At 42.6% G+C, this 19312-nt stretch overlaps 1 protein-coding gene across 1 annotated transcript in view; it reads left to right on the top strand.

Moving 5' to 3' along the window:
- The window catches only part of LOC149351784 (cytochrome P450 4c3-like), a 49847-nt gene extending 31580 nt beyond the window's left edge, over positions 1 to 18267 (top strand). Inside the window, exons 9-11 of the mRNA XM_089581111.1 lie at positions 12984 to 13050; positions 17086 to 17265; positions 18107 to 18267. Of these exons, the coding sequence (XP_089437237.1) occupies positions 12984 to 13050; positions 17086 to 17265; positions 18107 to 18267 (408 nt within the window). The remainder of the gene's footprint in view (positions 1 to 12983; positions 13051 to 17085; positions 17266 to 18106) is intronic.
- The last annotated feature ends 1045 nt before the right edge of the window (positions 18268 to 19312 follow it).

The raw sequence follows: 19312 nt of genomic DNA, 5'->3' as shown, positions 1-19312 counted from the left end.
TGTCCATCGACTGCATTGCATAACTCGTCCCATTGCTGGCGGTTGAGCGTTCGGCAGTGCTCCTCGATGTTGCGGTTGATCTCAGCTATTTTCTTTCTAAGTCTCCGATTGAGTCTCTGGCCCTTCCACCTGGCCAGGATCGAATTCTTCGCCTCGATGAGATGCGCCAGGCGGCTGTCCATCTTGTCAGTTTCAACCTCAGTTTCGACGGTCTTGGTTGACGCTTTGGCGTCTGCAACCAGCGAGCGGGTCCAGGCTTCGATGTCCGTGATTGTATCGCCTGCAGATTCTTTTTGGTCTCTTTTCTTTCTGAAATCTTCCCAGTCGGTCCATTGGAACTTTCGCTTACTGTCCTGCGCCTTGTCTGGCGTCTGGACGTATATTTCGACGATCATGTGGTCGCTCCCAAGGTCGGTCGACGTGTTTTTCCACGTGGTGGTCGTCGTCCCGGTATTTCGGGCGAACGTAAGGTCCGGGGTCGTGTCTCTGGTAGTAGAGTTACCGATTCTTGTCGGGTGCGCCGGGTCCGTAAGTAACATGAAGTCGAGTTCATGCGCATCTTGTCCGAGTTGTCTTCCCTTGGTCGTGCTGTATCCGTAACCCCATGCTGTGTCTGCCGCGTTGAAATCGCCCCCTGCAATCAACGTCCGGGACCCGGCAATCTTCAGCGTCTTCTGAAAGAGCGCACGGAAGCGTTGGCGGTGTTTTGACGGGCTGCTGTAAACGTTCAATATGAATATACTTTGTTTCCTCTGCTTGGTGGGTATCAGTTCGATGAAAGCGTGTTCCATCTGGACGCCACTTAGTTCATGTTCAACGAATGTGAGACGCTTCCTAACGAGCGTGCATACACCCCTCCCCTTGATTTTGCTGTCATGCGTTTTGTAGCCAGTCAAAGTAGCCGCATTGGTGAGTGTTTCTTGTAGTAATATTACGTCCGGTTTACGTGTTGCGTGCCGGATGTGTTGCTGTAGAACCGCCTTTTTGCCGGCGAAGCCACGGCAGTTCCACTGCCATATTACTATCCCTTTGTCATTGGCCATGTTGATGCTGAAGCGAGTTGTCCGCCTGCCCTTGTTGGTGGCTCGGTCCCTCATCACAGCTAGCCGGCACGTGTCCGTGTTGCGTGAATACGGAGTGATTCATTATTATCTGCATGTTTCCTTCGAGGTTAGTGGTCCTGTTTGCTAGCCCTAGGACTGTTGCGTGAAGGGTCTCAATGGTACTTTGCATGGTGCACAGCATTGTCTTGATGTCTGTAATTTCGGCTGGAACCTGGGTCTCGAAACCACCCTCGTGCTGTTGTTGTAGCGCGCGTTTCTTCGGGGCGGGCGCGTTCGCGTCCGGAACGCTCGTTGGCACCTGCTGTTGTGCGATTTGTTTGTTTTGTTCCACCACGGCGTGCTCGCGTATATATGAGTTATATATGAGTTTTATATGAGACATATATGATGGATGCTAACAGTCACCGACACCAAGGTGCATAGGGGATACTTTTTTTTTCATCTGAGGTCTTCATAAATGGGAGTTTATTAGGTAATTATTCAAAGATAATAAGCAAGCAAAAGAAAAAAAAACCACCTGCCGCCGATGGGACCTGAAGCCACGACTTCCGAATTTCGTGTCTGGTGCCCCACCAACTGAGCTACGGCGACACCTGTCCAATCTTCTGCTTTTGGGAGGTATTTATGTGTAGTCTAAGCGAACCATAGTATTGAGTGTCCACCAGTCTTTACCAGTGTTTATAATGAAGGTAGGACCGCTGATCTCAATGCAAAGAAACCTATGTTGCCCCCGTGTTTAAAAGTGGGTCTAAATTATCTGTAGCAAGCTATAGGCATATGTCTTTGGGCTCCGCTGCCTGTAAAATATTGCAGCTATTCTGTGCAGTAATATAGCGAAACACTTAGAATCGAAGGTTCTTCAGAATCAACATGGCTTTATAAATTGAGTGTCTTGTTTCACCCAACTACTAAAAATCTTCTACGGTATAGGCACGGCATTAGAAAACGAGTAGGAAACATGCCATTTTCCTACATTTTCGAAAGGTATTTCACTCTGTCTCGTACGAGTTTTTAAAATTCCAGCTAAAGACCTTGCGAATTGATGGCGAAGCTCTCAAGGTGCTTGAAGACTATTATGATGAAAGAAAACAGTGTGTGGCTGTGGGCGGCAGTAAGTCAAAACCCATCGATGTGACATCTAGAGTTCAACAGGTATCTGTTCTCAGATCATTGCTGTTCCTAATATGTATCAAAGACATCACAACTAATATATCTTCTCATATTAGATATCTGCCGACGATTGTGTAGTTTATAGGACGATTTGGAGTGGCCGCGATGCAGGTATTCAGCGGGGTGATTTAAAGAGCGTAGCTGCATGGTGCCTGTCTTGGGAGCTACAGTTTCTTACTCAGAAATAATACCATGTCAAGTTTTCGAGGAACAAGGTTAATAGTTCTCGTTCGTGTGAAAATCGAAATATTTCACTGGAAAAACGCCTGAAATAAAGTACTTACGTGCTACTCTCACTAATCATCTCACATTCAATGAAGACATTAATAGCACGATAAAAACAAGTGGAATTCTTAACTTACTCGACAGCACACTTTTTAAAGCTCTCCACAAACTGAAGCTTGCAACTTATCAGGCGCTGGTAAGGCGCAGTTGGAATATGCTAGTATCGTATGGCACCCTCGCCAAGATTATCTAATAGATAAATTAGAACGTATACAAAACCGGGCATCTCGGCTCTTAGCGAAACAATATTCAAGAGAAGCTAGCATCACTGACTTGGGAAATACTATCAGACTACAACAACTGGTGGAAAGGAGGAAAAAAGTAGGGTGAAGCTGATGCGCTCTATATATTATAATTTGACAGAAATTGAGACGGATGAGTATATTCAACCACCCGATTACGTGTCGGCCAGAAGAGACCGCGAAAGCAAGTTTCGCAAAATTAAGTCAAAAACTAATTCCATAAAATTCTCCTTTTTTCCAATTACTGAATGCAATGCGCTTACAACGCGTGAGGTGCCAGCAATAACACGGTTGTTTCTTTACTAAGCAAGATGTAATCCCACTGCTCTTGTATAGTCTTTGTTTCTGCCCATAGTACCTGCAAGCACTATTCTAGTTTTTATGTTTTGAAGCTGTATAACCTGATGTTATTTATTGCATGATGAAGCCCGCTCCCCTGCTTTAATTCCTTGGCGTCGCATGGTACAGTTTAAATAAATAAATAAATCCCCACATCTACAGCTCAGTACACAAGCCAATTATCAAGAACTACCTTTACTTTTTAAAAGCTTGGTTTTTATTGCTCGGAAATTATGTTCTTGTTACATGAACCTTTAAAAAGACTTTTAGAAAACGGCATGAAAAACATCTCAAGAAACGACAGAGCAACAGAGCACTAGACGGGAGGGAAAGCTGAGCACGCCACCAAGAGGCAGTGCCACCCCGGTGTAAACCTGTCTGTTCATACACTTCCCACAGATGAACAATCATTTATTAGCAAGAGATTTCGTCGAAACAATTGATCCACAGTGCCGGTCCATCACTCTGGATTTCCATATGTTGCATCGTCCAATCGAAAAAAAAAAACATATCAAAGGGTTCATCTACATATTGCACTCCGGTGTGGTATCGTACGTTATTAGAAAAACAGATTTTCGTTTTCAAGGTCCGTTGCAATACATTAAAGAACAGAATTGCGTCCTTAACAATTCATGAAAGCATGTTCAATTTTTTCAGTTCAAGGCCGAGCCAAAAAACGCCCTTTTTCGGAATTCAAGTTTTAGCGGGTAATATTTTCGTGTGTAGCTCGTAGAAAAAAAGTTTAGTGCAAGGTGAAAGTAACATTATTCGCACCTATGCAAGCACATCATCTCCCACCAATACAAAGTACATTGAACGGTAAACAAGAGGAGGGAAAGACATCTAAATTAGGTCTTTGTACGAACATTTTCACGGCAATGCAAACAAAAGATCTGTTGGAAAACAGCCTGCCAAAAACTCACAGCAAAATGCCCCTCATGCATAAACTCCTGTAAACAATGGTCACAGACGCTAGGGGACATAAAGAGGGGAGGCATAGCGCTACTAAATTTTTCTCCAAAAATGCATGATGTATCGGGTGGGAAGTGTCGCGAAAAACATGAACCACGTAACAATCTGCCGAACCTAAAGATGGGCTAAACCTAGCCCCCCAGTGCTGACAGGTCGAAAAAGATAATGTCGCATGGATTCCATGGATGAACCCCAAACAAAAGTTGCAAAACACTTAGTGGAAGCACTGAATAGAAATCCTCGAGCAGTGAAGAATCTGCAAAGCATGATGTTTTATTTCTTGAAACATGTTACAGGCGGCAGCATCACCAAATATTCATAGTTCATGCGGGACAAATTTCTAAGCGTAGGGCTGTACAGCCCATGTGTGATCTTTTCAATATTAAGGCGAAAGCCTTTAATGGTTCATACTGTCGTCGGTTAACAAAGCGTGTCACACGCGTTTAACTCGGGAGCTAAAAAAGATAGAAGAAAACCAATTGTTGCATCAGTACAGCAGGAAAAAAAATGAACCTAGAAGAGAAGTTTGATGACTGTAGAATAACTAGTTAATTAATTATAGGCAAAAATGTCGAGATTCCGTCCAAAAAGCGCTGACGCCGATATAGCCACGGGAACTGTGTGACGTCACATCCACCAGAAGTCGTCATGGCATAATGAAAATTGCCGCAGAATGGTCGGAAAAACGTCGGATTTGTGTCGAATTAGATGTAAAATGAGTAATTAAACGTAATTAACACTTAAGATCCCCGAAAGATGTATAATTTGAGTATCGATTAGCCACGGGAACGGTGTGACATCACATCCACCGGAAGTCGTCACGGCATAGTGTCCTAGGCTTTCACCTCTCAACCCTTTCGTTGCCAAAGTGTCCTCGCAATTTTTTTTTTCATTGTGCCTGCACGCACTTAACGGAACGCCGAAGTACTTGGGCCGTACTGATGCCCATGCCTCGCCAGCATATTCAGCCGGCGCAGATTCCCACAAACCAATCCACAGACCACAACTCTTTGAACGGTTCATCTGGGCACCCGAAACGGTTAAGCGAACGTCATCCACGCTGGGCTTAGGTTTATGGGGTTAAAGTTTATGAAGCTTAATCGCTTCTAGGAACTCAGGCTACAAGGAACGCTATACTGGAGGGCTCAGGATGATTTCGACCACCTGGGGTTCTTTAACGTAGACGGACATCGCACAGTACACGGGCGGGCCTCTAGCATTTCGCCTTCGTCGAAATGCGACCGGCAAGGCCGGAATCAAACCCAAGTCTTTCGGGTCAGCAGCTCAGCACCATAAACAATGAGCCACCGCGGCGACTCCATGCTGTCTTATCTGCGCATTAAAATGTCAGATCATCTGCATATAATACTTTGAGCTAACTATCTAGGATACGCAAGCCTAGAGTGGCGCTACTCTGCAGAATGCGCGTACATAGCGGCTCAAAGTATAGTATGAAGAGAAGTGGCGGTAATGGACACCCCCGTTTGACAGAGGAAATGATGGACGCGGGTTGTGAAAGACAACGGTTAACTATCAAGCAGATGGAGCAATTACTGTAGCAAACACGTATTCCTTCGTAGACAACTGGACCAGGTAGCCTAAAATAAACTGCAGTTCTGAAACCTGCATAAAGCGTTACACATATATGTCAAATTTGGTTAGAGCTCATGCGTAAATACGAAGAACAGTTTTAACTGCCGCGTCTGTCTTTAATAGGCCTCCTTAGTGTTCACTGTATTTTTACAAGCGAATATGTAGACTTCTACAAGGCCCAGTTTGGCAGCAAAAGAAAAATTTCAAAGTTTACCTTCTTTATTCATTTATAAAATACTGCAAACACTAAGCCCTAGCAGGGCGGGCGTAAAGGTCAGTGAAATTACAAAGAAGTAACATTGCTAAAAAGGCACAAATAGCACTTCTTTTTAGACCCCACCGGGTAATAGTTCAGTTATCTGACTCGAGTCAGTTATTGTGCTTAGAAAAAGCGAAAATTTCTAAGTGCATCTCTTAGAGAATAGAGAGATTAGAGAACTAGTGTGGTAACGTCGAGTTTGCCTAGCAGGTAACGGCGTTATGTATAATGAGGGGCCCAGACCGAATTTTTTATCTAATCATGCCAAGCAATTGCGGACAAAAACCGTTTTGAGCGGGAAAGAGTTAATGAACGCAATTTTTTTCGCATATTGTATGATTCTACATAACATCAATATATCTTCAGATCTCCCGTCAGCAGGCTTGCATTAACGTTTTTGCTATCGTCAAAAGCGTTCCCCATTGGTTTTTTGTGGCAGTCTTAAGTGCTGGATGCAATCGATGGAAATACTACAAAAGAATTTGCTACCTTTCGGAAGAATTGACCATTACCTTCAATATTTTCATATCAGTACCTTATAATTTTTTAATATTGAAAATTTTTGACCAGGAATGTTGCACATGGAAGACAAGAAAATCTATCCTGAGCTTTGTTCTTGAAAGCTGAGGTTCTTCAACTTTGTTCACTTCTATTAAAGTGGAGCGGAATCAGTCCTTGCCTATTTATCAGTTAAAAACCCAACAGCCCTTCTCTGTAGTCTTTATAGATTTTTTCTCGTTAAATTTTGTATAGGTGTACTACACTATACGTGCATAATCGAGTTTTGGTCGTACTATAAAAGAATCAAAATGGAGCTGAATGTTGGGAGGAAATTTTTCAATTTGTCTTAAACAGCACAATTTTTGAAACACGAAGGTCAAATATTACTTATATGCAACTTCCATGGCTGATTGCTTGTTATACTTACACCTAAGTATTTGTAGTTAGAGACTTGTGCAAGAGGGAACCAACGTAATTTATATGTGTAACTGTGGTATGCTTTACGCAGAAGATACACACTTTTGCCAGTATTCAAAACAATCCCGCATTGGCAGCATCATTTCAAATCATCGATCGCAGCTTTTTTCAGGCCATTCTCATCATCTTTATTCGCTTATCTGAATAAAATACAGTCGTTGGTGAGCAATCGAATGTGCACCAATGGGCTAACCACTGGAACAATATCATTGATATACAGAAGAAAAAGCAGAGGGCCCAATGCACTTCACTGGTCGACACCGGATGGAACTAGAAGATAGTCAGAACTTTGACCACCCGCTTCAAGAAAAGGGCTTCGGTCGTTTAAGTATGAGGTAATCCACGTTATGAATATATCAGGAATGCCGATTTCTTTCATTTTTAGAATTAGTTTATTATGAGGAACATTGTTGAACGCCTTACTAAAATCCAAAAACTTTGCATCAATCTCGCTCTTTTTATCTGCACACGATGCAAATGAACTGAGAACTGTAATTAGCTATGTTGCCGTTGAGTTGAGAATCCGTTTCTGAGCCCATGTTGGAATTTAGAGCTCAATTTCGTTCTAAACTTCGCTCATGCAGGGTGCAATTATATGTTCTAGTAGGTTGCAGTTCTGTAGCAAAAGACGATCTCCTTTTTTAAAGCGAAAGCATTTACAGGCTCATGACTCGCCAGCGTGTTCGTCCGTGCGAATTTGACAAACATCTAGCGTCACATGTCGACGTCATGCGAACTCAAGCGAAGTAACAACACTTTACCAAGTCTTTCTACAGTATATGTATAAGGTATGGTAAAAAGGCTTTACTAAGTCTTTTGAGCATATCAAACCTAGTCACCAAGCGCGGCACTTCGCATATGGTAGTACTTCTTCGTTCCTCTATATATACTGTAGTGTGTGAGCAGTTCAAGTGGGACCAGCGGGTGGTACCATTGGTACACAGATTGTGGACCATCGAATTGGCGTAGAATGTTCGGAGTGGTATCAAATGATTCAGCGCGTTACGGAGCATAATACAATTAGTGGAATGAAAGCGTATCGCATTATTGGGATTTGCACCGATGACCTTTGGTTCCCCAAACCATGACTTCCTGAAACTGCGAACATTCATTGCGGCCAAACTAATTCACGTAGCATATTCGAAGTGATTTTAAACTATTTGTTTTGTTGCGCTGTGTACGTTGGAAACCAAGGTGTAGTATGTCGTAACTAGAAATCGGTTATAACGACCATAACACCAAACAAATGCACACAATGAAGAATCAGAAGCGTTCCAGGGAGCTCAGCAGGATTGCACAAAGGCTTTCGCCTTGCTGCACGTAAGGCGCCTTAAGTACTCCCCCTGAATTTTTTTTTTATGAACGCGAACAATTCGCGCTGTTGGCGAGTAAAGAGGCTCGAAAAATAATCACAATGAATTTAGCCAGAGTTTCGGCATAACGACGCAAGAATATATTTGGATTATCGTCTGGTCCACATGATGCTTTGGATTTTATGTTCAAGAGCATAAAAAAGACAACAGGTTAAGAAATGAAAAGGACTTCAAAGGGATAATACACTAGGCTGCTCGCGGCACATGAGCTCGGAGCATAAAATACGATTTGGAAATAATTATTAAACTGCTGAGCAATAGCCTTCTGATCATACACCGTTGTGTTGCTTACGGAAACTTGTGACAGTGCTTCCTTGTTTTCCACTGATATACTGCCAAAACTTAAGTGGCTCATTTTTGAAGAAGTTCTGAACTGATATACCAGAAAAAAATTACCTTCCACACCACGTATAGCATGTGCTAGATCGTCCAGCAAGTCCTTGAGCTGATCAGACTTCGCGCGCTTCTTTTTGTGCCATTTTACTTTTCGCCGTAGTTGAAATATACTTCGTGTCATCCATGAGGTTTCCTCTCGTTCCTCTCTGTATCTGCTTGGTACAATAGGCTGGATGGAACTTCTTGAGATTTTGACAATTTTCCCTCAGTCAATTGTCTCATAATACTTGTTGAAGCAATTTTTAATTCTAGAGCAAGTTGTCTTATACATCCGAAAGACTGTACCACATTTGACGTCCATTTACCAAGTCATACTTACAAATGTGTATACTTTTTTTCTGCAAAACTAGAGGTCGAAACAGCATAAAAATATGTAATTCAATTCCTAGAGTCTTCTGACTGCTATGGTATCATTTGTACGCATGTGAGACATGCATGTAGGTTGTGCTTATTAAGAGTTAAATGGCATTTTTCATTGCAAAATAGCAGTGCAAGACCACTCCTGCAGTTTGTAAAACGCAAAGTCTAGCCGCGGGTTGCACCACTAGTGTTCTTAGTGGAGCGTTGTAAGACCTGACACTCGGCTCATTTGAATGAGCGCGTTCGACTGCTAACGTATATCGCCACTTGGTTGGGCTGTTTCAGCTATAAGCGAGCGCACGACTTCGGGTGTTACAAAACGCTCTTTGCATCTGCTCGTTTTGTGTAAGGATCGCGACTGAACGTCTTAAGCCTAATGAGAACCACTGCAGAGAGACTTTCACCAACTGCTCGATGGGCAGCTGTCTGTTCCAAGGTCGCCTTTTATTACTCGTATTTACCTCTGAAAAACACACCTCTACGCTTTGAGAGGCGCTATTGGGGAACAGCATATTGGTTTAGGTCACATCGGGGTTTTTTGCCCATATTGTGAAATAAACAGGTGCTTTTGTTTCCTTATCTAATGAAACGTGGCGAGTGCAGCCATTTGTACAAACCGGTGAAATAGCGGTCATCAAAAAAAGGAAATGTCAATGCTAATCCTGCAAGGACATTTTAATATTTTGGATTTGCTGGCCGTAAAAAATGACATTAAATACATAAAAATGTAGTTTATTACGTGTGTATGCAACTTTTTTCATGGTACTCTCGGAACATCGGAGCTGCTCACAGAGGGGACCGATGTTTAAAAAAACTGAGTGGGCAAACACGCTAATGTTCTCTTTTTTGCGTTTACCAAACCAATTCTTGGAAGCACAGTTGCAATATTTGAACACCCTTTACTAGCCACTTCTGTGTAAGAGAACGCTACATGCACGTGAGCAATTTACCTCTTCAGATTCTGCGGGAGTGGGACCGCGGCGGGCCAGGTCTCTAGCAATGCTAAGTCACAGATCCGTGCCAAAACTTTTGCGATCAATATTTAAGTATCGCCGGCACTATAACTGCCGGCAGTATAATTGCCGGCAGTATCATTGCCGGCAGTATAATTGCAGGGCTTACCTTATTGGTAGCTAACAACTCAACTCAACTCAACTTACATCGAGCTTTACCGGCTGGGTCCGGGCTCAATAGACTGATAATAAAGCGGGCTCGCGAAGACCCTGGGCTTGAAGCCGCCGGTCTTGCCCGGGCTCCGGCCGGGCTCAGTCCTCACAATGAATTCCGTGTAGTGCTCTACTGCAGACTGTCTAGTTTTTTTCCGTGTCCCCGCCTTGTATCGACGAACTCGCCTGCGAAATATTCATTCCCACAAAACTGAAATGCGTCTTACCCGTTTGAACCCGCACCAGACTTATCTTATTGAAGCATTAAAATCACTGGAAAGTCGCGCAACCCAATTTATAATGTCACGTTACGACCTCTGCACCAGTGTTTCAGGCATGCAATCTTCGCTTCACATACTGCCGCTGTCTGCCCGTCACAAAATTAGCCAAATTTGTCATTTCCATAATCATTATTACTATTTTCCTCCCTTGCACAGCATACTCCTACTTCCACCAATGGAACATCGTGCCGTCATTTCGACAGTTTAAGTTTGCAGCGCTTAAATGGTTCCACTAATGCCTACCATAAATCCCTCTTGGCATCATCCATATAACAATAGAATGACTCGCCAAAGCCCGTAGCAACTGAGCACCATCCGAATAAATTCAAGAGTCTACTCTTAGACCATAATTTTCATTAACCACAATTGACGCGCATTGCCTACTAATCCATATGTACCCAGGTGCACTTATTAACATTTTTTTTCTGATTTACATGTTGCACCGTTATCCGTGTTATGTGCACCCTTCTTGATCTTGTTTGTATTGCCTGATAACCACAGTGCGCATATGTTCGCTTCACCCTCTTGCAATGCCTTGCAATGGTCACCGAAACCAAGAAGAATAGGGAGCCCCCGTGCTCCTTGGTTTATGTGACTGTTGGCTTCCCTTATGTATGTCATAACGAGCACCTCTTTTGCTTTCCTTTATCTGCTGAATCGTTTAACGAGGGCCTCGAATCTGGCAGTCTTGAAGCCAAAAGTATCATAAGAGGATTCTGGCACAGCTTATGCCCTTACCATTCCATAACATTCCTACGTGGCACTCGCAGTAATACAAGACGTACTACGTCCACTCCTATGGACGAGGGTGACGCTGGTGAACATTCTCAGGGTTTGGTCATACTACGCATAAATACCCCGAAAGGAGAAGATTGGACAGCCGTCGCCATAGCTCAGTTCGTAGAGCACTGTACGCGAAATTCGGAGGTCATGGGTTCGGATTCCACCACCGGCATGTAATTTTTTTCTTCTGCTTTCCTATCAGTTATCTTTAAGGCATAGAATAATTGCACTAGAAATTTTCAATGAATGAATACCACAAATTGAAAAAATGACCCATTCTCTGTGGTTTCCATGACAGTTGGCTTCCGCCATGTATGTCATTATGACCATCTCTTTTCCTTTCCGTTGTCTGCTGTAACAATTTATGTTCGCCTTTTTTCCTATGTGATCACAATATACTTGTGTTTTTTTGCAGCCCCCTTATGTAATACCCCACCTAGAGGCCCTTAAGGGACAGTAAATGATGATGATGGAACCCAGCCGAGGCATGGCTCAGGATAAAGTTTTCGTGTTTGGATTTTCAGCGGTCAAAATGTATAAATTTCATAACAGGTAGATCTTCTACGCGATGGAGCTTCTAATTAATTTATTTTATTCACTTACAGATACTGTTGGTCGTGACGCCGTTACAGTGGTGGGATGTAACACCAATAGATTAACATCATCAATCGCCAAAGGACGAATAATACAGATTTCACCGCATTCTAAAAAACACATTCTATGTAACGTAATTCATTGCACATTGCTTGTATTATTTATTTAAGGAATACGGTAATAATGAATTAAAAAGCAATTGCTTACGAGAGCTTTACTGCATCAAGCCATCGGCAAAATAAAAATGTCCGCTGATGAGTTGGGCCCGAAAACATATTTTACTGTTAAGGGCATAGTCATATTTAACGATCTAAGAGGACAGTTCTATCTTATATTTAGACAGCAATCGCATATTCCGTAAGCGCAAAAACCTATCTTCTGTTGCTTACACCTCATATAAAACTCATTCTAAATTACCTTCGACCAAGACTTTCTTCGTCATGTGCGACGCAGCCTCAATACAACGGCCATTTAAACAGTATTTTCATAAGATATCGTCAGTGTGAAAATGCTCATTGAAATTTCATCTCGGTGAAATCCTGCCATCAATCATGATGAACTTAGGAATGGGACGTTCAGTGAATTTCGTTGAAGCTGGCATACAATTCTGGCGGCTTCCGGTTCCTTGCTTGTCCCAATGATAAGAGAAGTTCAAGATGCTCTCAACCACATATTAACAGAAATGAAGTAAACAATACCAGCTGATAAAGGCTACTGGGCTCTAGTGCGACTAACAAACCTTCAAAGGTGAAATATTTCGGGTGTGATGCTGCAATTACAAGTGCATAATACATTGCTGACAGCACACCATCGCAAGATAAGAGCTATAAGCGGTGGAAAAGCGTGTATACCGTGCTGAGGCAAACCAACACACCGATTGCAGGCTCAAATAAATTAAGATTATTTTCACGAAACAAACTGTGTGCAACTTGAGAGTTGGTTGGTATGCGATGCCAGAGGCCTGGACATTCATATTCCTTGTCCAGATTACTCAGTTCAGCTCTTAACGTTGACAGGAAATAAATCTGTAAGTATGCAAAAGAGAGACCTAATTACAACAGCGGTCATTGTGTACAAAAGCAGACAATGCGCCAATTTTACATTCTACGCATGTTGCTTCTTTTGCAGGAGGCACAGAGATTGTTTCCGTCGGTGCCGCTTGTAGGGCGACTGCTTCAAGAAGACTGGACGTACGGTAAGAGATTTATAAAACATTTGTAATTTATTTTTCATTGATTTTCTGTGGTTACATGGAAAGTGCAGAGTGGGAGAATCTTATTTGTGGGTAATGCTTCGTGTTTGTTCCTTCGTTTTCTCTAGGCCTCGTACCGTTGCGCTGTTTCACTAGAAATTTACGCGAACAGCAAAAAAAGAAACGAGTAGTTTTGGGAAAAATAAGTAGGAAAAAATTCTAAAGATGATCACGATTCTCTCCAATATTAAATTCAAGAGCAGTTCTCTCAGTGTCTCACGCTCTGTAGGACCATTGTTTTCCTTTGCTGCAGGTTTTCGCAACGTCTGGCGATGATATTAGCCCGATATAACACTATTAGTTGAAGAAGACGACGGTGTGCAATCCAGCACGAGAGTTTGTTGCAGTTTAACGCGAGGCATTTATTTGAGGCCAACCAACCAACGCGAGGCATGATCGGCTGCGACGATAGCCTAGTGCTCTCGTTCAGTGGCCTGCGAAGCTCATCTGTGCCCCAATAACAGCAATGTTTATTATTATTGATTATTATTTAATACATATATATGCATAGTTTGGCTCGGTTACACCTAAGGCAGCGACGCCGCCCAACCCACGCACGGGCGCTGAGGAGCTGCGCTCTAAAAGAAAAGGCTTCAAAAAGAAAAAGCCGACATGTCAAACAGTTTAGGGGTCATATATGTTACTTCTCCAGGAACCACTTCGGGGGCTTTTAGTGCGAAAGCAGTATTCCGATAGGTAAATGCCGAGCAAAATCTTGCGGTGTTTGTGGGTTTTTGCAAAGGAAAATAAATAAAGAAACTGAAATCAAATAAATATTAGCCACTGTATTAGAACCCGCGGTGGCGCGAACCAGTCAGCTTCGCTGGTCACTGCGGGAGAGCACTAGGCTATCGCCGTTTTTTTTTTAAATGGTATTTATTACAATGATGCGATGTTTTGTGTATATGTGCTGTCTACAAACATTAAGAAGACAGTGGCACATCAACACACATAAGCAACGAAGCACGAGAAAAGAATCAATTTGGAGCACATAGCTAATACATCATAACACGGCACATCTAAGCAACAAAAAACTGGAAAAAAGGCCATGAACAACAGAGCACTAAGAGCGAGCACCACTCCGGTTTATACTCGGTCTGGGCATACGATTATTTTAGGTGTATAATCATTCTATAGGAATGGTCTTTTGCAGAAACAACAGATTCACAATGCTGATCCATTATGCGTGTTTTCCACAGGCTGTGTAATCTAATTAAAAATAACATAAGCAAAGGTTCATCAGCAAATGGTAGTGGAGTGAGAAATCGTACAGATTGCGGCGTCAAATTAAGTGTTTTTTTTTCAATGTCCTTTGCATGAGTACCAGAAGAGTATTGCATCTTTACAACTGATGAAACAATGCTCTATCCTCTCAGGAGCATCACAAAGGCAACAGTTCACCGCAGACACGAAAATACCCTTTTTCTCTAGGCAATCGTTGACTGGTAATGTCTCAGTGTGTAGCTTAAAGAAAAATGTATTTGTACATAGCGAGAGGGGCATTTTACGTACTATCTTGCGTACGTCATGTCCCGGTAAACCAAAATACACAGAGCGATACACTGCCGGAGGAAAGAGCATACAGATTAAGTCCTTGTACAATAGTTTCCTCGACACCAAAAAAGAGACTCAGGGGACGAATGAACTAGTAGGAAAAGAACAGACAAATACACCTCATGCATGAATCCCCACAAACACGGGCGATCAAAAACATTAGAAGGCACAGTGATGCTCAGTAAAGCATGAAATAAATTTACTTGCTGGGATGCACGCACTATTGGGTGTGTAGTGTCTCGGAAAAACATGAAACGGGAAGCCATCTGTCGGACATACAGGTGGACTAAACCGAGGCCACCAGCGCTTACAAGCCGGAAAGGGTTATCACGACTCACTGTATGAAAAGACGAATCCCACACAAAAGTTGCGAAAACTCTGGGAAACGTTGGATATAAAGTCTTGCCCAACGCATAATTAGCAGTAGATAATAATTTTTAGTGGCGAGAAACAGATTTCATGCGGTCGCCCTGCCAAACATTGAGAGACCATGGGGCACGAAACTTTAGGACGAACACACCTCGTATTAAACTGCAATACACACTCGCGCTATGCATTGCACATCGCCGTCTTAGTCAACTAACTACTATCAAACTAATATTCACCGTTTGAGTTATGTGCCAGCAGTGACAGATAGATGTTCACTGCATGCGTTGGCGTGGACAACGTTGTGGCAGAAACACAGCACTAGAGCAATACGCGCTGGTGTTGACAACATCGCTGCAGAAAGGAGACACTGGAGCATTGGCCGCAGGCGTACATGGTGTACATTTTCACTGACGATGAAAAAGTTGAAGACGCGCATAAGTGGCTCGCTCCCTGGATCAGTGGACACCTCAATCACGCTTTCAGGTATCTGGCGGTGGTGTCCATATACAAAACTGTGCTCCTGCACAACATTTCGTGCTTAGCAATTCTAAGCCGCCAGTCAGTTTTTTTTGAAGCACTGCTTCCTGTAGAGAGCAAAGAAAAGATTGGAAAAGTGGATGCACCGTACACTGAAATTCTGGACGACCATATCTTTTCAAAGGGAAGTGTATTATGAAAGTATTTTTTTTGCATATCGTAGCGTTGGACCATAACAATCAATATAACCGCAAATTTCCCTCCCGCCCCCGCCCCCTCGGGACGCTTGTATTTTCCTACTATTTATTGTCAGGGAGCAATCGTCATTTGTCGGGGCGCAAAACCTAATGGTTTTTAGTGGCAGACTTAACCACTCGGTGCGAGGTCAGGACAAACTTAAAAAGCAAGACTTCGCTACGCATCGGAAGATGAAACTATTCCAACCAGTATGCTCATAACGGTATCTTACAATATTCCATAGTTTGCTCATAACTGAAAGTGATGTCCAAGAATGCTTGGCTTGTGCATTTTACGAAACACGTATGAAACGTGACATTTAATAGGATGCATTTTGTGCACTGTTTTCTCGCTTATTATTGTCCAACGTACCACTGATTTAATGCCCTTCTGCAACATTTCATCCTAAAATACATTCGCCTCTGAAGACAAATAAAGAAACAATATTTACTACAAGGGTTGCAGGGTTCCTTTCAAAAATTTCAACTGACCGTGGGACATTGTTTGGGCAGCTACGCAATCATGCAGTTAATTTATGCTTGCGTAACGTAATTAATGAAACTGAATGAAAATTCTTAGATTCATTCCTTGACATTTCTTCTTGAAATTTAACGTTGCCTGGCTGTGGTGGGAGTGGGACGTTCCTCCCAGGAGGACATTATACGGAAACCAGAGCTTTCGATTCACTTTGCCATACACGTTAAATAATCATTGTATTCGCAACCCAGTCATTTTTAAACCACCCATGAAAGACTTTAAACTGTATTTCATGCAGCTCCGTCGTTCTTTTCCTTGCATAGGGAAGCATTCCCTTGTGCGCTTAATTTCTTAAGGTTTGAGCCACGGAGTGTTGCATACTGCTCGACGGTCTTCTGTGGTTTATTGCTTTTCTTTGTATTTGGATTTCTTTGTTTGATGAGCGCAAATTTCGCTGTTCTGTACTATGTTTCGACGTGCTTCATGCATATGTTTACCTATGAGGGTGCAGATTGTCTGTCGCTCTTCGTTTTTATTTTTATATACTTTCTCCACTTACACGACTAGGCCACGGGCATCTTTCAAGCTACCCTCGTAGCTTTTTTTTCGAGGCCCACTTCCTGTATTCGAATGGAAAAATAAGCATTCAATTAATTTCAATTCATTAAGTAGCCATGCCCTTTATGTAACGTTAATTTTGAAGGCTTTTCAAAAGAAAATAAAAATTTGTCGCCCAGCCCACATCGCCTAACCTTGCAGGTGACAAGGCGAAGGAACGCTAGTAGGCAGGCGTCGATGTTAAAGTCACTGTTGTTCTGGAGACCAACACAGCTCGCTCACATATCTCATACGATTTTATTGCAGATGGCTACATCATACCGAAGGGTACTGTGTGCACAGTGTTCATCTACGTGTTGCACCGAGACCCAAAAGAGTTCCCGAAACCAGAAGAGTACATACCTGAGCGCTTCTTACCAGAAAACTGCGTCGGCCGACACCCATTTGCTTATGTGCCATTCTCAGCAGGCTACAGGAATTGCATTGGTAAGATGCTACTATGGTGCCCACAGAAAATATCAGGGAAAGTTAAAAATAAATAGAGAAAAGTTCAAGAGCATCTTTGGCACATGTAAGCGCTGCAAACCGCAAAGTTTCCTGTGCCCGTTCAGCATTTGTGATAGGCTGTTCGCTGCATAACAACTTCTCAACAAGTGAACATATTAAACACATTTTAATGTGTATATGCCGAATCAGCAACCTTTCAGATCATTTAATGCAACTGGGAAATGTATTGTGCTTGTCAGTTCGGCCGTCAAGCTCATGGAAGGCAGTTCATGAAGGAGGTTTAGGAATACAAGGCGTGTTTAACAAAACGAAATAACCCAACGCTAGTGGTTGTAGCGTCTTGCTTTTTCGCAAAGTAAGCCGAAAAACACATGACTAAAAACTATTTATATGCTTAAAATGCCTCGGTTTTGCCAACGAAGCTGGATAGACCTCTTAGCAACGCATGAGACATTTCTATAAACTTATGAACCTACTGAAATTGAAGACGTATGGATTTTAAAATCCAACTATGCGCAGTATTGTTTAAAAGCGTGCAATTAATTTTGCAGTCGCGGGAATTTTTGTTTATTTTAGTGTTGGATTTCCTTTCTCCCAGTACACTACACAAATTTGTGCTGTGCTTCAATTTTCCGTACCGTTACTCCCCGAAACATTGTGAACATTCTGATAGCATACATGATGCCCGTGATGTGGCGTTGATGAACCCGACATGAGAGCTAGTCAGTCTGGCAAACCAGCTATAACTCATCCGACCTGGCTAAGCGTCACTTTTAATTTAAAATTGATTTGTACTTCATTACCTTTGCATCATTTCCAGGCCAAAAGTTCGCTTCAATGGAGATGAAGACGCTGGTGTCCCGGGTTCTGAGGAACTACAAGTTGGAGTCTATGCATCACAGGGATAAAGTGCAAACCGTGTCCGAACTTGTACTTCGGGCTCGCAATGGCCTCCGGATCCGCCTCACTCCACGAGAGTAGCCTCAATGCTGCTTTTGCGTGGATACCTTTTTTTTCCCGTCAACCTCACACACTTGAAGCAGAAGGACTACAACTTCCGATGTACGAAGGACATATGCACACATCGTCTGGTTAGGAACGCATCTCTACGCTCGTTCGTTGAAGTCTGATACCTAGTCTTGACCTGCTGTTGCTGCTAATCTTTCATGCCAAATACAGGCAGCTGCGACAAGCTGTGCACTTCAACAAACGACCTGAGGCGTTCTTTTAAATAAGTGGCCTGGCCTGTAGGCATTGTGCTCGCTTTCTTAACCTCGGTTACTTAATTGCGCGGAAACATGAAATACGTTAATAGTTTTAGCCCAGAGATTATCGTGATTCTCTGCTCAGATGCGCTCGCGCGGAGGTCGTGCTTACTGCGCCTAGTTTTTGCCATGCGGACATGCGGGAGTGCACCTGATAAGAAGCGGGTCGCAGTTGGTATCGTAGGAATGCGTTACAGTAAAACTCTCTTGATGGGTTCTGGGCTAAACGTTTTGCAATATTCATCACACCCAACAGTACAATCATCTCGTCTTTAAGGCACGCAAGGTTGAAAACCAGGGCTTTTCTTTAGTACCGTACATTCGAAAAAAGAACCATTGCATTTCGGCTTTCATTTGAACCGTAGTAAAATAGTTCGTATGATAACTTCATTGTATCAATCATTTCAGAAGGCTGTTTTTCCACACAAACAGTTAATAAAACAAGAGCTTAAGAAGTAATAAAGTGTGATCATTTTGTTGTGTTCTCTGCGCTTGTTTTTTGTCCAATGGTTTATGACACCTTAGTGAAAAGGCACCCAAAACTCAGCGACGGCATAGAAACTTGTATTTATTAACATTTTAATAAAATTACGGCCCGAAAAAAACTCGCCCTTTTATACCTTATGCACTGTTATAACTTCAACATAAATTAGAGGCACAAATTCTGAACAGGTAAGTAAAGTCAGGATTTACTTATGGCCAAAATAAAGGTTCATTGTTCGTTCTTAAAAAATAAAGCCCGCAAATTTCTCTGACATTTA

The sequence above is a fragment of the Amblyomma mixtum genome, chromosome 3, assembly GCF_055824585.1.
Source record: "Amblyomma mixtum isolate Tamu chromosome 3, ASM5582458v1, whole genome shotgun sequence".
NCBI lineage: Eukaryota > Metazoa > Arthropoda > Arachnida > Ixodida > Ixodidae > Amblyomma > Amblyomma mixtum.
Note: the sequence above shows the minus strand (reverse complement) of the source record. Positions and strands in the feature narration are given on the sequence as shown.